Raw genomic sequence first — 16,777 nt, 5'->3', positions numbered from 1 at the left:
TCCGTCATCTCAGTCAACTTTTCCGTTAAAAATGATGACATGGCAATGACAAGTCCTACTTGGCATAGGCAAAAATGGCTTTTCACACAATTTTTTTAAAAATAAATCAAATCTCTCTCTCTCTCTCTCTCTCTCTCTCTCGTCCCGATTCCCCTCCCCCAGCAACACCAATTCTTCTCTTCTTTTAATTGATAGCTCTCCTTTCTTTAACTGCAATGCAATTTGCACTGCCCAGCTTTCTCGTGGCATAAGAACTGTTAAGCTTCAGGGGATGCACAAATAAATTGCTCTCAACATCTCCAGTTGCAACTCTAAGTCATCTATCCAGCAATGCTTCAACAATTTGAAAATGAAAACACTCAAGGCAACATAAGACATATATTTCTCACCCATATTTCTTCCCCCACCAATTTCTTCACCCACCCCAATTTCTTCCCAACCCCAAATTTCTTTGCTAACAAAAACGAATGGCCTCTTTATTTCTTCATTAGCCAAGCATGACTTACCTAATTACATGAAATTGAAATTTGTATAAGGAGCGATTTTCGGTGCAACCAAAAACCCAAAGAGTGATGGAAAGTGATCCATCCTCCCACTAAGGAGACAGACAATGCAAGCGGCCCACCTAGACACCCATCAACCCTCTACATCTCTAATTTGACCAGATTTGGGGTGGAAGATGGGGGCTGGGGTTCTAGGTTCGTGGTTGCGGGCTACGGTGGTGGCTGTTGAATAAGTTTGAGGGTTGGAGGTTGCGGGTGGTAGTGATGGGGGAATGGGAGAAGAAGAAATCGTGGGGGGAAGAGGGAGAGCGCACAGGAGGGGAGGGGAGGAGAGAGAGAGAGAGAGAGAGAGAGAGAGAGAGAATGGAATTTTCCAGTTTGCCCTTAATTTTGACAAAACATTTAACCAAGTTGACTGAAAGAACAATGATGCAACATGAGATCTAATTGAAACACCACCGTAACAATTTAACAATATGAGGAACGAAAACTAAAGTTTGGTCTTAGTCTAGGGACCATTGCTACAATTTTTCCTTTAAACTCAAAAACAGAATTTGAGTCCAAAATAAAGAAAACCTGTTTGGTAGCCCTATTTTTAAAAACCCAAACTCAAGAACAATTTAAAAACACCATAATTATTAAAAATAAAAATATCTGTTTTTTCAGTTTTTTTCTAACAACCCACAAGTTCTCAAATTTTTAAGATTTGAAAACAGTTTTCAAGTTGCATACCAAACAAGTTTTTGAATCTTAAAAATAGATTTAAGAACTCCTTATTTTTAAGAAAAATCAAAGTTTTTGAGTTCCCTATTTGAATAGGATACAAAACGCCCCCTAAACTTTTTATTCTAAACGAGATAAGAATAAAATTGTTTTTCATTTTAAATAAAAACTAGAAAACAATTGTCAAAAAATTTTAATTTTTTTTTCATATATTAACCGAATTAGTTTGTTATTTTATTGATACTATTCACCCTAAAAGGAAAGTGGGAGCAGCACCCTATGGGCTTGTTTGGTACACCTTCTAGTGTTAAATGGAATTAACAATCTTGGGCCTATCAAAAACACCTCCTTAGGTGTGCTTCATGAAACCCGTGTGTGAATAGGGGACTAGATAATCCCCTCCTCTTCTTATCTCTTATGACTTCCTCCTCGCTCCACACCTAGTCGCAGCTAGGGCTCGTCAATGAACCGGCCTGGCCCAAATTAAATGGCTTGGGCTGGGCCAGATTTTTTTAGAAAATTCAAAGTCCAAGCCCAACCCATGGGCTGGGCTTGAGAAAGCCCATCAGGCCATGCCGAGCTAAGCCTAACCGGCCTGGCCGAAACGGGCATACTTCATTCGAAATAAATAATTAACTTAATAATAAGGGCATTTTAGTCCAAATTTGAGATTAAACTCACTTAATTCCAATATTTTCACGTCAAACCAAATTCATAAAACACCCAATAAAGTCACACAACTTAATAGGATTTTCCACAAAAATAATAAAATCAAGTATTATTTTTTAGGTTATTACATAATTAGACCGTAATACGTTTTAAGAAATAATTTTAAAAAATAATAAGTATCAAAAAAATATTTTTTTAAAGAATGGTATGAATAAATATGCAAATGTTTGGTGATGTGTTCAAGAAAAGCATGATTATATTTGGTGGTCCGATTATATTTTGTGATATGATTATATTTTGTGATATGATATGTTGTTCATCTTATTTATATATATAATTGTTGTATTAATAATTGAAACAAATTAATGTGCTAATCATCAAATTATAAACTAGGAATGAGTAAAGAAAAGTAAATGAAACGAAACAAATTATGTATGTGATTTAAGTGATATAATCCTAATCCTAAACTCTTATTTATACATAATTATATATGTATGCGGGCCTAACGGGCCGGGCTTTTGTGGGTGGGCCGGGCCGAGCTTTCTTGGGCTTAATAGGGCCAGGCTTTAGATACCCAAGCCCAAGCCTAGCCCAACCTAAGGTGGGCCGGGCCATCTCAAAGCTCATAACGGGCCGGCGGGCCCCCATCGGCCCATGAGCCCGCGAGCCAAATGATGAGGCCTAGTCGCAGCCAACACCTCCCACCCTACCACACCCCTTGTCGCAACCATCATGTCTCACCCCTCTTTGCAACCATAACCTCCCACCCTCATAAATGGCAGATGCTCTCTCTCTCTCTCTCTCTCTCTCTCTCTCTCTCTCTCTCACAGAATCTGTTGCAAAATTCAAATTCAGGAAATAAATCAATTAACTCCGGCAATAACCGGTTTTGGAGTTTCAGAATCCAAGCCTATGCCTACAGGTGTCGACTGAGACTTCCCAAAAAAGTCAATTTCTTTGTGGACCAATTGAAGCAAAACCAATGAGATAATTATAGGAAAGAATAGTGGATCAAATAAGTAAAGATGGGTTCTTTTTATTTTTCTTTCATGCATGAAGGGAATGAAGAAACATAAGTGGGAATAAAATGAAACCAATGGGAAAGTCAGGTAAAAGAGAAAAAGGAAGAAGATGAAAATTGAAAATGGACTTTGGGGTCATTTGGTACGCAACACTGTGTGTTGGTAAAATACTGGACTGAGAGCTGGACTGGGGCTATTTTTTATTTTTTATTTTTTTCTTTCTTCCTCATCCCTGTCAACCCTCCCCAATTCTCCCTCATTTAGACAAACCCCACCGCCCCACCATCACACACCCAAACCCTATATCCTGTTTCACTCTTTCTTTCTTCAACCTCCTCTCTTCAACATCGAAAAATTAATCTTTCAAAGAGCAATATTTCAATTTTCCCCCTTTTCTTTTCCCCTCTAGCCAAGCTAATCTAAGATAGTTCTTAAGTATAGTCCATGCCAAGACAGTCTTGCATACCAAATGACCCCATGTGAGCTGTGTATTGCCCTCTCCTCTGTTGGATCAAATTGAAATAGGAGTTTTGCTTAAGGCCCAAGTAATATGCCTCAAAATTACCCAAATGTTTTGCTGAATAGGCATGCTAATATTGGTGCTGGGCTAAGCCCAATAGAATGATGATTAGTTGGTATGTTGTCTGGTTTTTAATGATTTGCGCTCAAAATCTTAACCTTTAATTAGCCACTGTGCTCCAAGTGGGGAATTGGCTAGGATTAGTTTTTTTCAATGCCTTTTATGATTAAAAACTTCAATATTCTACTTTATGAGCTGGTGCAAAAAGATTATTTGCAAATTTACCCAAGACTGAGCTGAAAATCTCAAGATCGAGCAAGAAATCTCAAGATCAGGCCACCTTGCTTGGTAAGAAATGGTTGTATTTTCTGGTCCGATATTGGTTGCAATAGTTATAAAATGATAAAGGAACACTTTATAAACTTAAACTTAATTGATAAACAATGTTTGGAATTGAAGATCTTCAATTCAATACAACAAGAGTTTGAAAGAAAAGACATTTAAACTGATAACAAAAACTAGCCTAGCAACTAGGAATCGTACCAAATATTGATAGAGCAATAAACTTAAAAGACAACTCATGAGTTTTCAATTGGGAATCTTAATACAAAGAAAAGTAATTGAGTTTAATGAGATCAAGTGTTGATCGAGTCTGAAATCTTTTTATAGGAGAAAAGTTATGTGTCGTGAGAGTTGTGCTCAGCTAGTATATATAAGTTCCTTGGTTCTTGAATCTAAATGCTTGGTGAAGGGATGGTTGAGTATGCTGTTAGTACCTTCCTTGCGAGCTTGAGTTGGTAAACTTAAGTGCCTTGATCCTTGTGTTGATGGTGAGAATTGCTCAAGCATGGGTTTTCTTTAACGATTTGGTTCAGTGAAGGTTCATGGCTCAAATTGTATTTAATGTAGTTGCTAAGTCTTTCTTTTGCCACCTAACTCCCTCCCAGTTGTCGAAGTTAACACAAGCTTAATTTGGGTAAAGGTGCCTTTATCTGGATAACAACCACTTTTGTTTTTGTTGTTGTTGTTGTTTAAAAAAAAATACATTTTCTATTGAGAAGGGCGCCTATATTCACATACACTGCACGGATGCTAATACTCGAATCCAGGACTTTTTTTAAATGATCAATTGCTTCAAACCACTACACTAATAGATTATTTGTAGATAACAACGACTTAAATTGTGGATAACGGCTTCTACTTTGAAGAGTCAGAACTTTTGGGCTAGGCACGATCCAGGCTTTCCCTTAACATGTTTTTTTTACATTTTCGGCCCAAACAGATACTAAAATTAGTTGTAAAATTAGTCTAAGAATTTATTATTTATTTATCGTCAAATAGTATGATTATAACTTTCTAATCGCATAGAAAACACTAAGGAAAATGAAAATCAGTTGTAACATGCATGTTAAGGCTAATTTTATTGCTGATCTTTTGGTTGAGAAGTGTTAGTTTTTTTTAACAAGAAAAGAGAAAAGAAAAAAAATAGAAATTGCAGTGCGTATATTCTTATATTTTTTGTTTGCAAGTTAATAAAGAAAATGCAGATCACACAAAACTTGAAGACACTTTCCATCTGGCGAACGTGATAATCTAAAATTTTCCTTCTCGTGAAATCCAACTGCCACGTGTCACTCTCTGGTGATAGCAACCTCCTTTGTCAAAAAGACTGGATCTCATAATATCATTCATGACCAATTTCACAACACACAGAAAACGAAAGCATAATTAATAAATAATATAAAAAAATCTGTGTTTCTTTCCTCACGTTCATGTTCATTGATAGAAGGAAAAAAATCTGCTTAACTAGACAGTGAGAGGCATTCGTTTGTTTCTTCTGCTCTTTTGGTTCTTCGAATCAAACAAACAAGACTTCTAGATTTTTAGATTGTTTTTGCTTTGCAAGTGCCATTTTTCTCCATCATCTGCTCCCTCGATTGCTTTGAGCAAACGTGGAAGGAAACAAACAGCTTTCGGTTTCTGTGAAGGTGGACATCGCTACCAGCTACTTTCAGGCCTCAAATTAATTTTGTTTTAAAATTTTTATTTTATTTTTTTCATTAAGGTTGAATTGAATGTCGATTTTTTCATCTGGGTTCTCTTAATTTTCTCGGGAAAATGTGGAATTATGAATCAATCCGCCGAGTCCTAGGCAATTTGCTTTCTGGGTTTCGTAAATTTCACTGCTTTTTTAAGGTTTATTTATTATTGGCATTTGGTTCATGCGTCTTTGTCACTCACCTCAAGTCTCTTTCTCCCACTCTTTGGCTGCTGAAGAAATGGAGGAAAAGATTAGAAAGTCAATGTTTTGAGCTCTTAATGTTGTTTGCTTTTCTTTTTCTAGTTACGTTCCCAGCAACCAAAGAGAATCTCAATCCTCAGAATTAGAAGTTTGCTTTTTTTTTTTTTTTTGGTTTATTTATATTCTTTGGGAATGTTTTCTCTATGTGCGTCTCTAACAAATTACAATTGCGTATGACCAGAATTGAGATATTTCATCAGGGTTTGATAAAAGTTTCAAGAAAATGGTGGAATTGGGATTGTTATCTGGAACCAAATCTACGAAGCCAGTGCATGTGAGTTTCAGAATACCATATTATACTCACTGGGGCCAGAGCCTGCTCGTATGCGGCTCTGAACCGGTGCTTGGTTTATGGAATCTTAAGAAGGGTCTGTTATTGAGCCCTGTTCATCATGGGGATGAGCTCATATGGCTTGGGACGGTCTCTGTTCCGAAAGGATTCAAATGTGAGTACAGCTACTATGTGGTGGATGATAATAGAAATGTTTTGAGATGGGAAATGGGAGAGAAGCGTAAAGTGTTATTGCCTGAGGGGATCCAAGATGGAGAGGTGGTGGAGCTCCATGACCTTTGGCAGGTGCTCCTTTTGTTCTCTCTTTCTCTCCTTTTTGGGTTATTATCATTTTAAGGGTTCTTTTTCTTATCATTGACACACTAATTGCTATTACTGGCATAAATGTTATTGGATTCTGCTCATGCCTGATTCCCATCTTTATGACGGGAATGTTGTAGACTGCAGTTCCAAGCTTATAGTTGTTGGGATTTCGAGAATGTTATAGTATAATTCTCTTTTTTGTGACAGCAGCCTTTATCACTGTGACTGAAGAAAGAAAAAGATAAAAATTTGGAATCTTATAATGTTCCACCAGAAGTTATGGATTCGAAATATTTGTGCCTTTGGTTTCTTGTTTTTTTCTTTTTCTTTTTCTTCTTTTGTTTCAGAATTTTATTTTTCTAGCCTTTCAGGCTCTAATTAAAAACCTAAAAGATTTCATATTAGGCCTGATCAGTATGTTTTTAATACTATTCTCTTTTTCAGTTAGTTGATTTCCTATGGTTGCTAGAACGTACTCAGACTGAATTATACTTAATTTTATAAAAAACTTTATCTAAAAGTTCTATTCTCATGGTATCCAGGTTGGTTCCGATGCACTTCCTCTTAAAAGTGCCTTTAAAGACGTCATTTTTCGTCGTAAACTGAGTTTGGACATTGAGACACCTCTAGGAGTCATTCGGAGTACATTGGACCAGAAAGGTAATTGTACTCAAATTGAACCTTTTGGTTACTGCTAATGTAGTATTACATTTGCAAATCTCTCTCTCTCTCTCTCTCTCTCTCTCTCTCTCTCTTTTAAGCTAAGTCTTGTGCTATGTGCCTTCCCATTGTGAACAGATTCTGTTCTTGTCCATTTCAAAATTAGCTGTCCAAATATAGAGGAAGAAACATCGGTAACTGTCCCTTTTTCTCTAGTGAATTATTCAGATTTAACTGCAATTATGCTTATTAATATTATACTTGATAGCATTTACAAAGTTTGGTTTTTGCAGATTTACATTATTGGTAATACCTTAAAGTTGGGACAATGGAATGTTCAGAATGGGCTTAAACTAAGCTATTCTGGTGAATCAATTTGGCATGCTGACTGTGTGTTGCCGAAGGGCGACTTCCCGATAAAATATCCTTGTTGAAGCTTTAATCTCGAACAATTTAGGTGTCCTAGTTATTAATGTCTTCTGGCTATTGTTAGACCCTATCTCTCTCCATTCCTTAACGAATGTTCTACATATAAGTACTGTAAATATGGCAAAGGAGGAATCTTTTCTCCGGAAACTGGTCCAAACCGTGACATCGCGCTTGACTCCTCAAATACTCAACCAAGATACATTTTCCTTTCAGATGGCATGTTGCGAGTAAGCTAGTGAACTTTTATTAATTTACCATAAAATATGTTTAAGTAAACATTCTGTTGCATAATGGTAAATATATAAAACATTGTTGTGTTGCAAGGTTTTCTCTGTTATGATCGTAATCTTTTTATTGGTTTTGTTAGGAAATGCCTTGGAGGGGTGCTGGTGTTGCTATCCCAATGTTTTCTGTTAGATCAGAAGCTGATCTTGGAGTTGGAGAGTTTCTTGACCTGAAATTATTTGTTGACTGGGCTGCAGAGTCTGGCTTTCATTTGGTTCAGCTTTTACCCATTAATGATACATCTGTGCATGGAATGTGGTGGGATTCATATCCCTACAGGTATTTGACACCTAATTGTCATATTACTATAAATCTATTGTGTCTTCCTTGATGCTCTTGGCTATTCCTCGAAGGTCAATGTAAATTTGATGTGTAAAACTGGCTAAAATCTATATAGAGGACTGATTTTTGACCAAAAAAAAATAGAGGACAGATTTTCGGCTGTTTGCTACTTTTGGCTGGATGATATGTACATTCTTAAGCTCATATTTTGGCGATGATCAAGTAAAATTTAACTCAACACCATAAAAGGGAAAAGCCGTCTTGTTGTATTGAATATGTTTCGCATGGAAAAGCTATTTCCATCTGCTAATTCCATCTTGTCTGGCTTCCTTAATGGGAAACCAAAACTACATCTTGAAGGGAGGATGAATAATTACATGGGAGTATAAAACTGCCTTTTTTTCCTTTCCTTTTCGAAAAGAGTATAAAACTGTCTTGTTGTCTTCCACTAATGTTTAAACACTAAAATCCGCACCAGAATGCAACCTTTTTTTATGGTTCTTATATATTTGAAAGTGTGATCTCAGTTAAACTTTGGCCTCCATTGCTTCATCATGCAGCTCGCTTTCTGTATTTGCATTGCATCCTTTATACCTGAGAGTACAGGCACTTTCAGAAAATATACCCGAGGATATCAAGGTGATCTTTATAAATCTTTTCCTCTTGTTTACTAACAAAACCTAATGTAACTTTTATCTTTTCTGAATGATGCTAAATCGGCTTCCCTAAAAAAATATCATTTATCTTAATATTTGTCATCTCTGGATTCTCAATCTTGATTTATTTATTTATTTTTTACAGCTCGAGATTCAGAAGGCAAAAGAACAATTGGATGGCAAGGTAGTTCCTTAAAGAATATATGTAGTTCTTAAATATCCCGGACAAAAGATATTAAGGAGTTCTACAATTCTACATTTGAATGAGTTGTATTTTATTAGGCAATCTGTACAGACTTCTGCTTATTTACAATTGTTTGAAGCATATACACTCTTTCATCTGCTTTGTGTTGCGTTTCAATTTCACACCAAAGGTCCGATTGATATAATATCCTTCTAGTAATCAGCTCTATAAATTAGAGCGTAATTTAGGATAAATGCCTAATAATATTCAGTTTATTTCAATGATACCTTGCGAGAGGGTGAGTTCTACCCATTGATTTAATGTGTTATCAGAGCTTTAGTTGCAGGAGGTTCTGTGATCAGAACTCGAAACTCCCATGCTCCTCTTATATGCTAATTTAATGGTGTATGGTGCGATGTTCTTTAGTGTTCTTGTATGTCTGCATTTTTCTGCCTCACCATGTGCCAGATGTGACGATCTGTTAGCATGTGAAGGAGAGTGTTGGCTTGATATACATTGCTGGCTCATTCCCCTGCACCTTAAGCTTTTGTGGTTGGTTTCTAACAGAACACTGGTCAACTTTTCCCATGACAGTTGTATTACATTAAATTGGATAATAGTCCAAGCCTATACTGCACCAGACAGGAAAATAATACTCTAGCAATGTAGTCCAGTCCAAAGTAATAATCCAGCCAATTGAGCGTCCTACACAAGACCTACATAGTTGCACGTGGTCATAACTTCAACATTCAAAGATCCTTCCTGGATGGATATATTATTTTTCATCCACAATTGTATAAGATGCACTTTGGATACGAGAGTCATAAAAAATAATGATGAAATGCAAATTATTTGTTATCTATTCATTCTCTTTATCTTTCTTTTTATTGTTTTCTTTTTTGTGTTCAATGTTATCCTTTGATCTGATATGAAAAGATGATGGTCTTGTGTAATAGATCTTGAATATTTAGATATAATTGGCTTATTTCCAGAAAGTGCTCATGACTATTGAAGAATATTTGTTTCACCCAAATTTTGGTAGTTCTTTTTGTTGTTAATGACTTGAGAATATAGTTAACAACTCTCGTGGTCATAGTTATGATGGTGATGGTAGTGTCTACATCGCTAACTATACAAGTAGGTCTTGAAATTAATATATTTTTGTTTGGATCTGTGCAGGATGTTGATTATGAGGCTACCTTGTCTACTAAACTTTCAATCGCAAAGAAAATCTTTGCCCAAGAGAAGGATTTGATTCTTAACTCCAGTTCCTTCCAGAAATTTTTTTCTGAGAATCAGGTTACAGAACTTACCGCTTCTTCTCACATTAATATAATAATATTGCAAGAATCCCTAACTTTTCTTTTCCTCCAGTTTAACTGTCTTATTAGTCATTCATTTGCATTTTTTATATAGAGATTTTAAGCTACTCTGATTCTATTAATGATTGGATATAGGATTGGTTAAAACCCTATGCGGCCTTCTGTTTTCTGCGGGACTTCTTTGAAACATCAGATCACAGCCAATGGGGTCGGTTTTCTCATTTTTCAAAAGAAAAGGTGATCACCCTTTCAGTTCTTTCTGTTGAATTGGGAGATTGGGCGTTTTTGATTGAACTGTACGGTACTTCCTTTCATATATATTGCTCATCAGTTAAAAATATGAGTTCTAATTATATTATATATCAAAACTCCAACAAAGTTTCTCTTTCTGACAGCTAGAGAAGCTAGTCTCAAAAGACAGCTTGCACTATAGCATAATCTGCTTCCATTATTATATCCAATTTCATTTGCACATACAAGTAAGTAGTTTCCAGTCTATACTGTAAGCCTCATCTGTATGTTGTGTTAAACGAAGGCATCCATTGTTGAACTCTTTGGTGCTTCCATGAACTACAGCTGTCAGAAGCTGCAGATTATGCAAGAAAGAAAGGAGTAATATTGAAAGGAGACCTACCTATTGGCGTTGACAGAAACAGTGTGGATACCTGGGTCTATCCAAATCTGTTTCGCATGAACACATCTACTGGAGCTCCTCCAGATTATTTTGATAAAAATGGGCAGAATTGGGGTTTTCCGACCTACAATTGGGAGGAGATGTCGAAAGACAACTACGCATGGTGGCGTGCTCGTTTGACACAGGTTTTTCTGGATAGATCTTCCTGTAGCTCCATCTTGATTGTAATTTGTAGCTTAGTTTGTGTTGCATGATTGCGTCCTCCTTTGTGAGATTTTATGTAACATAAACATGAGTTTTCTGTGTTTATATGACAGATGGCAAAATACTTTACCGCTTACAGGATTGATCATATATTGGGGTTCTTTCGTATCTGGGAGCTCCCAGAACATGCTATGACTGGTCTTGTTGGAAAATTTCGACCTTCCATACCTCTGAGCCAGGTAGACTTGTAACTTAGTCAAAATACCACTTGGCAAGATAATATAATGTCTAGAACACTGTGACTTGTTATCATCAATAATTTTTCTTCATTCTCATAGTCAATTTACACAAGTATTTTGTTCTGTTGTAGGAAGAACTTGAAAAAGAGGGCATTTGGGATTTTGATCGTTTGAGTCGCCCATATATTCTACAGGAATTTTTACAGGTTACTGAATATTCCTAGTCATCCTTAATTTAGTTTTCCTAACATATACCTGTTGCAGCTGAACTATGACAACCTTTATGATTTTGTTCCCCAAACTCTGTTGTCTTTTATTCTCTTATCCATGTCAATTTTTTTTTTATTTCCCTAAATTTTACTTTCTTGTTTCAGGATAAGTTTGGAGCTTCATGGACATTTATTGCCTCAAATTTTCTGAATGAATATCAGAAGAACCGCTATGAGGTGAAGATTAATGTTTCATGTTGAAGTTTTAATCTGTTATTTCATTAAGAGCAACCCATATTGATCTCTAGTGGGATATCTAGCATATGGATGAATTCATCGATATTGTTATTGATAAAGTTTGTTGGTTTTCCACTTTTTCCGAAGTTTAAGCTGTTAGGATGTAGGCTAACAACCCTTACACATGCGTCTCTCTCTACCATTAGAACTTAGCATGTGAAAGTCCATTTATATTGTGAATATGGATCTGAACTCATGATCTCTTGCTTTGATATGATGATAAAATTTGTTGGTCCAATACTTTTCTACAGCTATATTTTGATGCTTCATGTTGAAAGCATAGAAATTTGGGTTTGTTAGGTATTTCAGAGTTAAAACAGTAGATAACAGGTCTTTATTGCAACTGGCCCCAAGAAGTAACTTCTTTCAGCCATAAATTTGGCCTCATGTTTAGGTAGGCCCCAAATTTTACCATGGTCAGTTGATCGGCCCAATGTCGTTTTATTATTTTTTATTTCTTATGTTTTTAATTTTTTTTTTCTGTGGCCGATTGATTACACCAATGTAATAAAATGTAACCCAGCGAGTATAACATTCTTATTCAACTCAAAATTTGAATTCCTTGTAGGGTTTAGGGTATGGAAATTAGGATTTACGGATAATTGCTCCCCAAACCATAATCCCTAGACAATCATACTAGACCTTGATAGATATAACCCAGTTATAACTCATAAGAATTAAACTAATGTCGCTCAATTACTTTGTTTTTTTCGCTTCATTTGTGGTTTCCATTTAGAATTGGAGCTTAGGGTTTATTCTCCAGGATTTAAAGATAAAGCCCTAAACTTCTAACCCTAAGCCCTAACCCCTATACCAAGATCTAATAAATGAATCCTTCTCATTGGGGTTTCTTCACAGTACCAACCAAGTAATCTGCAGATTTTCTTGCTTTGCAAACTAGAGACGAACAGATTGTGGCTAAGCAAAATTCTAATCGATCAACACACTAGAAATGCATTTAGCAGGTGTGTGCTGAGTAAACATCTCTGCCTTGGAATAAACTAAATTTCTAGAAAATGAAAGCTTAGAAATCAATGATAGCTATAAATAGAAGTAAGGATTGCCAAACCCTGAAAACAACACCAACCAAAGAAGATCAAAACATACTTCAGAAAGCCCAGAATAAATCTGAAAGAAGAAAGCTATTCAAGTACCCAAAAAAAAAAACAAAAAAACAAAAAAACAAAATTTCTAGGAAGACTCCGGAAACTGAGAGATCCCCAATTCCCTTTCAAGCATAGCCAGACAGTACCTAGCGGACACAAAAGTACCACTAAGGGGTGGGTAACTCCGCCAAATGAAAGCTTCCGAAACCTAGCAGCACCTAAGTGAAGCAGGGACCGAAAGGGGGGCAGCTAGGATTTTTTATTTTCGTTCAGGGTGTGGAAGCTGTGATACCAAGTTAATAATTGACTTTGCATTAATTGCCAGACTGAATTTGAGATAATCTTACAGGACTGACTAAAATACCTCTATTGGTCAAACAGTTATAAAGGTTAATACAGGACATTACCAAAGTCAAAAAATGCGTTCTAAACATTTCAAATACGTAAAACAGAATAGATGTTCAAGCACCTTCGTGTTCTCCTGATACTATTTTCCATTGGAACTAGTTCTGGCTTGGTATGGTTGTATGTTCTCTTTGGGCAACAGCTCAGTGCTGCCAAATTTCTGAACTCTCAGTGGTCTTCAACTTGCCTCATTTTTGTCTAAAAATAAAAATAAAAATCTTTCCCTTCGTGGTATTCATTGTTATCTTTCCTGTCGTTAGATTCCCCTTGTCCATTCCATTGGTTTACATTTTTTTACTTTCACATGGAATCTATCTAACAATTAATGCTCCAAACTCTTGCTCTCTTTCATTTTTTAACCTGTTTTAGAATCAATTTGACAATTTAGGAAAAGAAGTATGAAGTGTTGTTTGACTGTTTGCGAAGATCATATAGAATTTCCCACTCCGTTAGTGAAAGGAATTCGAAAATTGAAGTTGTGTGAAATCAATCACTTGTGCTTGAGTATTTGTGGTACCGTTATTTCTAGTATTTTTCTGTCGTGGTAGGCCAAGTATAATGTATGGAATTGCTTCCCATTCTTGATTATCAGTTTAAGGAGGACTGCAACACTGAGAAAAAAATTGCTTCCAAGCTGAAGTCATTTCCGGAAAGGTCTCTGTTGCAGGATGAAGACAAGATACGGCGTGAGCTCTTTGATCTTGTACAGGTAGCATGTTATGTCAAGGGGTTTCACAATTTATATTTTAAAGAAATTGTAATTGTTTTTATTTTAATTTTTGGAAAGTATGTAACAGTTTTTATTTAAATCTATGCTGGAAGCTTTTGATGCATGTCCTAAGGTTTTAAAAGGATTGTCACAAGTAGTCCTGTTTGTAGGTTTTTATTATTTTTTTCTGGTCTGAATGTTTGTAGGTTTTTGTTTATGTAATTGTTATTGCAGAATATAGTTCTCATAAGAGATCCAGAAAATCCAAGGAACTTCTATCCTCGTTTCAATCTTGAAGACACACCAAGTTTTAAGGATTTGGATGACCACAGGTATTTTACCTTGTTTTTGTCTTATTATCTTGATGGAGAAGAATAATTGGTTTCGAGAGCTGAATATTTTTGCCACATCGTATTCATGTTTAAATAATTTGATATTCTGTTGTTCCTGGTAACAAAAGAGTTCCCCCGCCCGCCTCTCTCTGGTTACTGCTGATTTACTTTGCAACATAGAATCTCTTACCAGTTGCTCTGTATACAGCAAAAATGTTTTGAAAAGATTATACTATGATTACTACTTCCACCGGCAAGAAAATCTTTGGCAGCAAAATGCATTGAAAACACTGCCTGCTCTGCTGAACTCATCAGATATGCTAGCGTGTGGTGAAGATCTGGGGCTTATTCCTTCTTGTGTTCATCCTGTACGTTTGCTCAACCTTTCCCAACCCAAACAAACACTATAAACCCCCTCCTGATTTCAATGGTTGTTGGTCCTCTTTGTGTTTTTGAATTTGTGATTGGTTTTTGCATGTAGGTGATGCAAGAACTAGGATTAATAGGTTTACGCATTCAGCGTATGCCCAGTGAACCTGATCTGGAGTTTGGTATTCCTTCTCAATACAGCTATATGACGGTAAGATAATGTGGCATACTCCTTGCCTTCATAAATTATAGTAAGATCATGTGCCATTAATTGGCTGTTCCCAGAAAATGAATTAGTTGTGTCATTTTATATAGCATTTCAGGTCACAATCTTATCCTAGAATAATGCCATTTAGAAAAGCCATCCCTCTATAAAGAGAGACTCTGGAACAATTTAACTTAACCTTGTGAAGTAATTGGACCTTTTTTTGTAAGGTGAAGGTACGCATGCCCTTAAAGCTGGAAAAAAACAGGAAAAAGTGGCCTCATTCACCCTCTTGTAGTTTTTATAAAACTTGTTACCCATAAAAAAGCTTGATACTTCTGATCTTTCTGGATAAAACATAAATTTATTTAGATTTTGGTTATTGTATTCTGGTCATATGGTTCGATCCTTTTTACCTTAATATTGAAGATCTCAATTTCTCTGAAATGTGGTTAAATTACTAGTGCATGAATATATTTCAGGTGTGTGCTCCGTCATGCCATGACTGCTCAACCTTGCGTGCTTGGTGGGAAGAAGATGAAGAAAGAAGGCAGAGATATTTTAAGAATGTGGTGGGGTCTGACATGTCGCCGCCTGCTCGCTGTGTTCCAGATATTGCACATTTCATCATAAGGGAACATGTTGAATCTCCATCAATGTGGGCAATTTTCCCTCTTCAGGTACTGTGATGGGCATATGAATGTGCTTTTCTATGTTCTCAACTGGAGTTTGATACACCTTGGAAATGGAAACACATGACATTTTGAACTTCTCAGTTCTTCTCAGTAACATGTTATCTATATAATACTACAGTATATAATGGTTTATTAATTCGTAATTGATTCGGCACTCTTATGTGATAATTAGGATTTGTTAGTGTTGAAAGAAGAATACACAACACGACCTGCAACAGAGGAGACGATCAATGACCCCACAAATCCAAAGCACTATTGGAGATACCGTAAGTGAATATCATGAATTTTAAGCTTCAGTTAACTAAGTTGGATTTGCTTTGCTTTTCTCTTTTTGTTTTCGAGCTGTTGTCTGGTTTCAAATTTCAATTTGGCATTGCATACTCAGGCGTGCATGTCACGGTGGAGGCTTTGATAAAGGATAAGGAACTCGTATCGACCATCAAAGATCTTGTAAGTGGGAGTGGAAGATCACATCCAGGAGGCCAAGCTGAAAGACAGGCAAGCCACAAATCAGCAGTGGCAACCACAGAGAAGCAACAAATTGCCAGCAGCAAGGATAAGGTTCACTTGGCAACTCCGCTAAACTCCGTTGCACATGAGACTCTGGCAGTTCGCTGATGGCATATCCATGTAAAGTGAATGAGCTTAGTTAAAAATAAGTCCGTGCATTGTGGCAAAATGAGGCAACTATGGGAACCTACCTCATATGTTCGAACCAAGGCAGGCAGTAGGGTGAGCAACAAATAAGCCTTGACAACATTGAGCAGCAAATCTGCATATTGGCTGCACGTTGAAGTCTGATTCTCTTTCCACGACTATCCAAACCTTCACAATTATAAAGTAAATTGTGATTGTTAGATTTCTTTAATATGCGCGTTCATGATCTTTCACACAATCTGAAGTACATAAAGACATATCTGGTGTCATCTTTCTTGAGTACACGACCTCTGAACTGATTCAACCGTAGCAGCAATAATCCCATCAAGAACAGGAACAGCTCAAGACTTCTGTTCTCTTAAAATCTGTTTCAGCTATCTCTTTATGATGAGATTAGGGTTAGAGAACATGTCTGGTGAGAGTAGCGTCTTAAGCTTATATAGGGCTAGGTCAAGTCGTCTCTACTCATCATCGAGGACTGACTTGACTAATCTTCCAAGCCCACCAAAATGGCTCATGCAAAAAAGGAAATAAATAGGATCCCTTAATAGGCTTCAAAAACTT

At 36.5% G+C, this 16,777-nt stretch overlaps 1 protein-coding gene across 1 annotated transcript; it reads left to right on the top strand.

Annotated features, from left to right (window-relative positions):
* LOC18769381 (4-alpha-glucanotransferase DPE2) lies at positions 5,145 to 16,495 on the top strand. The gene is made up of 23 exons (XM_020567923.1): positions 5,145 to 5,425; positions 5,921 to 6,316; positions 6,877 to 6,994; positions 7,133 to 7,188; positions 7,288 to 7,415; positions 7,524 to 7,650; positions 7,791 to 7,987; positions 8,551 to 8,629; positions 8,792 to 8,830; positions 10,010 to 10,129; positions 10,288 to 10,389; positions 10,548 to 10,631; positions 10,729 to 10,971; positions 11,104 to 11,229; positions 11,361 to 11,435; positions 11,604 to 11,675; positions 13,839 to 13,955; positions 14,190 to 14,287; positions 14,496 to 14,655; positions 14,769 to 14,867; positions 15,344 to 15,541; positions 15,729 to 15,822; positions 15,942 to 16,495. The coding sequence occupies exons 2-23, from the start codon at positions 5,963 to 5,965 to the stop codon at positions 16,172 to 16,174; spliced, it is 2,919 nt and encodes a 972-aa protein (XP_020423512.1). The 5' UTR covers positions 5,145 to 5,425; positions 5,921 to 5,962; the 3' UTR covers positions 16,175 to 16,495.

Source organism: Prunus persica, chromosome G7, assembly GCF_000346465.2.
Source record: "Prunus persica cultivar Lovell chromosome G7, Prunus_persica_NCBIv2, whole genome shotgun sequence".
Classification (NCBI taxonomy): Eukaryota; Viridiplantae; Streptophyta; class Magnoliopsida; order Rosales; family Rosaceae; genus Prunus; species Prunus persica.
The sequence above is the reverse complement of the archived record's forward strand: the minus strand, read 5'-3'. Positions and strand labels throughout refer to the sequence as shown.